This window comes from Dermacentor andersoni, chromosome 1 (genome assembly GCF_023375885.2).
Source record: "Dermacentor andersoni chromosome 1, qqDerAnde1_hic_scaffold, whole genome shotgun sequence".
NCBI classification, from domain to species: Eukaryota; Metazoa; Arthropoda; class Arachnida; order Ixodida; family Ixodidae; genus Dermacentor; species Dermacentor andersoni.
In genome coordinates this window covers 94,553,834-94,559,833 of record NC_092814.1, presented here as the reverse complement: position 1 = coordinate 94,559,833, position 6,000 = coordinate 94,553,834, and the positions used below count along the sequence as shown (strand labels likewise).

Sequence of the window (6,000 nt, the reverse complement as noted above, 5' to 3'; positions counted from 1 at the left end):
TTCTTGAAGAATAAACAGAGGCGCAATATGTGGGAGGGCTGTAATTGTACTCATCACATGTAAATTAATGACTTCAAACTGGTACCACCACTTAAGTCTGAGTTGCTAAAATTGAGTAAAATTTCAAATTATTGAAACCGAAATGAATATTATATGGCATAATATTCAATTGACTATTAAAAAATATTGAATATTTGCACAAGCCTAGTACATATAAACTTAATCAGAACAATATTTTCCCACCTCACTTAACAATCTAATTTGCAACCTTGAGTGTGCACTGTGCGATGCGTTCAACAAGTACTGTGTCTGCACTAACGACATGATATTTTAGCGTAAAAAGCGGAACAGAAAGATTCTAAGTGACAGAAAAGCAAGAAAGGTGGTACAAGTAGCGCCGTCTTTCTTTTCTGTCTGTCACTTGTCATTCAGGTCATGTCGTTCAGCAAACACCAACTCGCCCAAGAAAAATGTGTTTGCACTGCCTGCCATTGCAGCATTTGCCGTTTCACACAAGTGCTCTCTAATTCAGTGTAGCCTTGCACCATTACAAAAGAAATGGAAGCACGTGTTCTTCACAGGCACTGCTGAGCGAGCATAATGAAATGATTCCTTTGACTCAATTCTGTTTCATTCTTTTCACCCCCTGCTTCGAATAAGCCAATGCAGGTAAAATGTATGTAGGGACCAATTGAGCCAATGGTGCTGTGCAGGGAAAAGAATTAGAATATAATTATTGCAATATTCCAACTCTGCCCTGTATAATTCTGCCACCACAACCAGCAATTGGAATGTTCTTGCACAAAAAAAGCACTATAAACTATAAAATTTATTGACATCATTTATTTATTATTTACAGTGTTGGGAGTCAGCCTTCATCACATAAGCTTTCTTAGCTTCTCAAGCCTGAAAAGTAAGAAAAGGGATAAAATGGAAATGTTTAAGGCAAACTGCAGCACATGCACAAGCATAAGTACAGCATCATGTAATAGTAACCGGCATATACAGGGTTGTCCCAGCTAACTTTAGTCAGAGTTTAAAAATATGCCAATGCACTCTGAGACGATTTGACCAAAAGCATGTTGCTGACTATTGTATGGAGTAAGTCGCACTATTTTTTTGTGTTCTGCCTAATTGCATTAGTCAAGATTAATTAACCAACTTCTGAAGCAACTAAGTTAGGCAAAAAATTCCAATTAGAAAGTTGTAGAGAGCTTAGCAAAACATTGGATAAAACAGTTTCTAACTTTCTATTAGGCATTAGTGCTTTCCCGCTTACTGCAGATGCCCGCGGAATACAAAAAAAAATACCACGTGACATGTCCGCTTGCGCGCCGTGATTGCAGCGAATGCTCCGCATACAAACAAACATAGCATTCAGCTATGTTCCCATGTGATCAAGACCTCATGTAAACAAGAAAATGCGCGAGGCGTGCACGATCGAGAACAGTATATAGCTGCCCACCACGGCAGCTTCCCCGCAATACTCGCCCGCCCATCTCATGTGAAAACGCCGGCACGCACTCAGTTTCTCATTTAAGTACCAGCAAATCTTCTCCGGGGTCATCGCACGCGGCATTCACAGCTACCACCGCCAATCCTATTGCGATAAGCATCTTCGCCTATCCGTTTCACAATGCGTGGTGCTGTTGCATGCATAGCGCACCCTGCTGGCTTCGCCGCCGTTCCCTTCGGCAAACTGCGATTGTATATGTTTTCCGGCCGCTAGATCCCACGTTAAAAAGAAGAAAGAGGGGGGGGGGGGCCACGAAGCGCACGCGATTGATAACATTATATAGCTGCTCGTCTCCCGTGAAAACGACGGGGCGCACAGTTTCTTATTCCAGTACTAGTAAATCTCCGCCTGGGTTGTCGCACACTGCATTCACAACTGTCGCCATCAATCCTATTGCGATTAGCACCTTCACTGCCTTCAGCTATGTTTTACAGCGCATGGTGCATAGTGCCATTGGTAGCGTACAGCACGCTTTCAGTAGGCGATAATCCACTGTTCCTTGCTGCAGGTGGGGCGGTGTGGACATCAGGTTTCGCTTCGGGGGTGTCCGGCATCCCCCACCAGCTCGATTTCGTTTCGGTTTCCCGTCTCCTCCTTAAAACACCAGGCAATAGGAAAACAACAAAGCGCGTCTAGGGTTACCGGAACACCACCAGGGGCGCAATTGGAGATCGTTGTTCGAAACGCATTTTCAGTTTGTGTTTTGAACAACGATCTCCGATCGCGCCCCAGTAGTTAACAATAGTTGAGCCTTTCAAATTTTGGTTACTTCGGATATGTTTTCCCAGTTAGTACGTTTTTCTCACTGTTTCTTCCAAAACGTATGAACAAGGTTCTACTGTATATTTGTTGAAAGGTACCGCACTCACTCCAGTGTGTTCTAAGTTTTGAAGGCCTTGCAGGGCTCATTTAATGTGTAGTACACTAAGAAGCTATTAACAGTGATGCAGAAGCATGTGCAAAAAATTGCTGCTGGCGTATCAGTTCACAGGCTTAGCACTGCATGAAAAGTGTGCAAAATAGAGAAAATGCTCATAAAAGAAAAAGAGAGAAGGCTGCAAAGCACTCGGTGTGTTTGGTTGAATTTTGAAAAAGTTTCGTGAAGATGATGAAAAAAAATCAGCAATGAAAGGAAAGATTTGCTTTCAATTCTGTTCACGACTGGAACCTCTGGAACCATTAACGGAGCACTGACATGACGTTTAAAAATTTTCGCTCTTTAAGAAATGAAGGTACACAACCTCGAAACACTAGAAAAAAAATAATAGCAAGGGTCTCGGAGTGCCCGATATAGTTTGGTTGTCTGTTATGCTGCTACTCATTATGCAGTTCGATGTAGCACAATTGAACGAGTCATAGTGAGTGGCAAAACAGTGCAATGTTTTGCTCTTATGTGACCACCTTCTATGTCACCATGTCATGACACATACACCTCCTTACAAATGAAACCAAAACTGGTTCGTAGAAAAGGTATTATATAGTAAATTATTTAGGGTGCTTTGAGGCTTGTGAGAATTGGTTTTTGGGTTTCAAGGTAGAGGACTTTCATTCAAAGTAAAAAAAACGGAAAGTCGAGAATGTCACGTCAATACTTCTCTAATATGCTCTCTTTTATTTTGCCAGTCACGGAATAGTGCCATTTTTTATCACATTTTCCAACTCGGGGAGCATACATGACAATAACTGATGGAGAACCCAAGTGTTTTTGCATTCCACCCTCATGGAATGATGACACCACAGCCAGGAATCAAATCCATGACCTCATGCTCTGCAGAAAAATGCCATGGCTACTGAGCCATCGTGACAAGTAGGCCTATATATGAAGCTGAAATACTTGACAATAAATGGGAATCTTTTTAAAGATCCAATGAGGGAACTCTGCTTCACCACTGCCTCTAAAAAGGATGTCCCTCTCTTGTTTTCTAATCTGCCACAGCCACTGACACAATGAATCAGGTGCTGGCTTTGGGATTGGAGCCCAAGGTTGCGGCAGTAGTGATAGCAGAGGCATTAAGCAATAAGCCAGTGTGGCCTAGTTTAGCAAGCCAACTGCAATCACTGCCAGTAGACTGAAGAAGGAGCACATTCACTGATTTCCTACAGCGAAGTAAATATATTGTTACGTGTAAAAAGACACAGACGAAAGAGACTATTTACAGGCTATTTACACTGGACTGGAGCCAGAGCGCCAGGCCGACATTCACTCGCGCCAAGGGCACAGACCCACTTCGTCGTCGTTCTCGCGGCGGCTCGTCCATTGAGCATCGCTCGATGATATCGTAATACTACCCCCCGGCAGCAAAAGCGCCGTCACAGTGCTGTTAAATATCCAAGGGGTGTGGAGAGTTGTAGGGTTTGAGTCGGGCGACGTGGACAATGTCACTGGTTGTCACAGCAGAGGACATAGTGGGCATGGCTAGAACGATTTCATAGGTGACATCGGTCACTTGGTGAAGCACGCGATATGGGCCTGTGTAGCAGGAAAGCAGTTTTTCACAAAGGCCAACTTTACGCGATGGTGACCAAAGCAACACGAGGGTGCCAGGCACAAAATTGACATCACGGTAACGGAGGTCGTAGTGCTGCTTTTGTTTCTCTTGAGAGACTTGCAGACAAGCGCGCGCAAGTTGGCGAGCGTGATCAGGATGGGCTATAGCATCACGGGCATAAGCGCTAGCTGATGCTGTGGTGGACGGAAGCACAGTGTCCAGTGGTAGCGTCGGTTCACGGCCATACAAGAGGTAAAAAGGAAAAAAGCCAGTAGTGTCGAGACGGGAAGAGTTGTACGCAAAGGTGATGTAAGGTAGAGCCTGGTCCCAGTCACGGTGGTCGTCTGAAACGTATTTGGATAGCATGTCTGTAAGGGTGCAGTTCAAACACTCAGTGAGGCCGTTCGTTTGAGGGTGGTAGGAGGTGGTAAATTTTTGCTGTATTGAGCAGGCACGCATGATGTCGTCAATGACTTTGGCTAAGAATGTACGGCCACGGTCTGTTAGCAATTGACGCGGAGCACCATGAATCAAAATGATATCATGCAGGAGGAAGTCCGCAACATCAGTTGCGCAACTGGTCGGAAGAGCGCGGGTTACGGCGTAGCGGGTAGCGTAGTCCACCGCGACTGCAACCTACTTGTTTCCTGATGTAGATTCCGGAAATGGGCCGAGAAGGTCTAAGCCGACACGATGGAAGGGCTCGGCAGGGATATCGAGCGACTGCAGGTAACCAGCGGGGAGCTGGGAAGGCTTCTTGCGTCGTTGGCAAAGTTCACAAGCGGCGACGTAACGTCGTACGGAACGGGCAAGGCCCGGCCAGAAAAAACAGTGACGTTCACGGTCATAGGTTTGAGATACGCCGAGGTGTCCTGCCGTTGGTGCGTCGTGAAGCTCTTCTAGAACGGTTGAGCAGAGGTGTTTAGGTATGACAAGTAGGAACTCAGAGCCGTCCGGATGAAGGTTACGACGGTACAGAGTACCGTCGCGGAGGACAAAGAGGTGTAGTGTGGCGTCGGCCGGAGAGTGTTCAAAACGGTCGATGAGTGCCCTGATATAGGCGTCATGACGTTGCTCGTCGGCGAAATGAAGCAGCTGCGACACAGAGAATACGCAAGCAGCACTGGTAATATTGGAGGTGTCAGGGTCGTCAACAGGGTAACGCGACAAGCTGTCAGCGTCTTGGTGCAGGCGGCCAGACTTGTAGACCACGGAATATGAAAATTCTTGTAGCCTCAAAGCCCATCGACCAAGCCGGCCTGTAGGATCTCTTAGCAATGAGAGCCAGCAGAGAGCATGATGGTCGGTGACTACAGAAAAAGGGCGACCGTAAAGGTAAAGACGGAACTTCGCAACCGCCGAGACTGCAGCAAGGCATTCTCGTTCCGTAATGGAATAGTTGCGCTCTGATGGTGTGAGGAGGCGGCTCGCATAAGCAATAACGCGATCCTGGCCACGCTGACGCTGGGCTAAGATGACACCTACGCCATGACTGCTGGCACCTGTACGCAATTCTGTAGGGGCATCAGGGTCGAAGTGGGCGAGAATGGGTGGTGAGGAGAGAAGAGTAACGAGACAAGAGAAGGCGGCGGCTTCTGCAGTACCCCACGAGAATTGTACGCCTTTCTTCAAAAGATTTGTGAGGGGTCTAGCAAATGCCGCGAAATCTTGAATAAAACGACGAAAGTACGAGCATAGCCCTACAAAACTTCGAACGTCTGCGGCTGTCTTCGGAACCGGAAAGTCTCGGACAGCGCGAGTTTTGTCGGGATCACGCTGTACTCCGGAGGCGTCAACGAGGTGGCCGGGAACAGTAATTTGGCGGCAGCCGAAACGACATTTGGACGACCTAAGTTGCAGCTTCGCCTTTTGAAATACATCAAGTATAGCTGTTAGACGCTCAAGCTGAGTGTCGAACGTGGGCGAGAAGACAATGACGTCGTCGAGGTAGCAGAGACATGTAGACCATTTGAAACCTCGGAGCAAGGAGTTCAT

The 6,000-nt window shown here is 46.6% G+C and overlaps 1 protein-coding gene across 1 annotated transcript in view; it reads right to left on the bottom strand.

Moving 5' to 3' along the window:
* Positions 1-809: 809 nt before the first annotated feature.
* Positions 810-6,000, bottom strand: part of LOC126544788 (G patch domain-containing protein 1) — a 70,590-nt gene continuing 65,399 nt past the window's right edge. Inside the window, exon 16 of the mRNA XM_050192258.2 lies at positions 810-906. Coding sequence (XP_050048215.1) covers positions 879-906 — 28 coding nt within the window. The 3' untranslated portion in view covers positions 810-878. The remainder of the gene's footprint in view (positions 907-6,000) is intronic.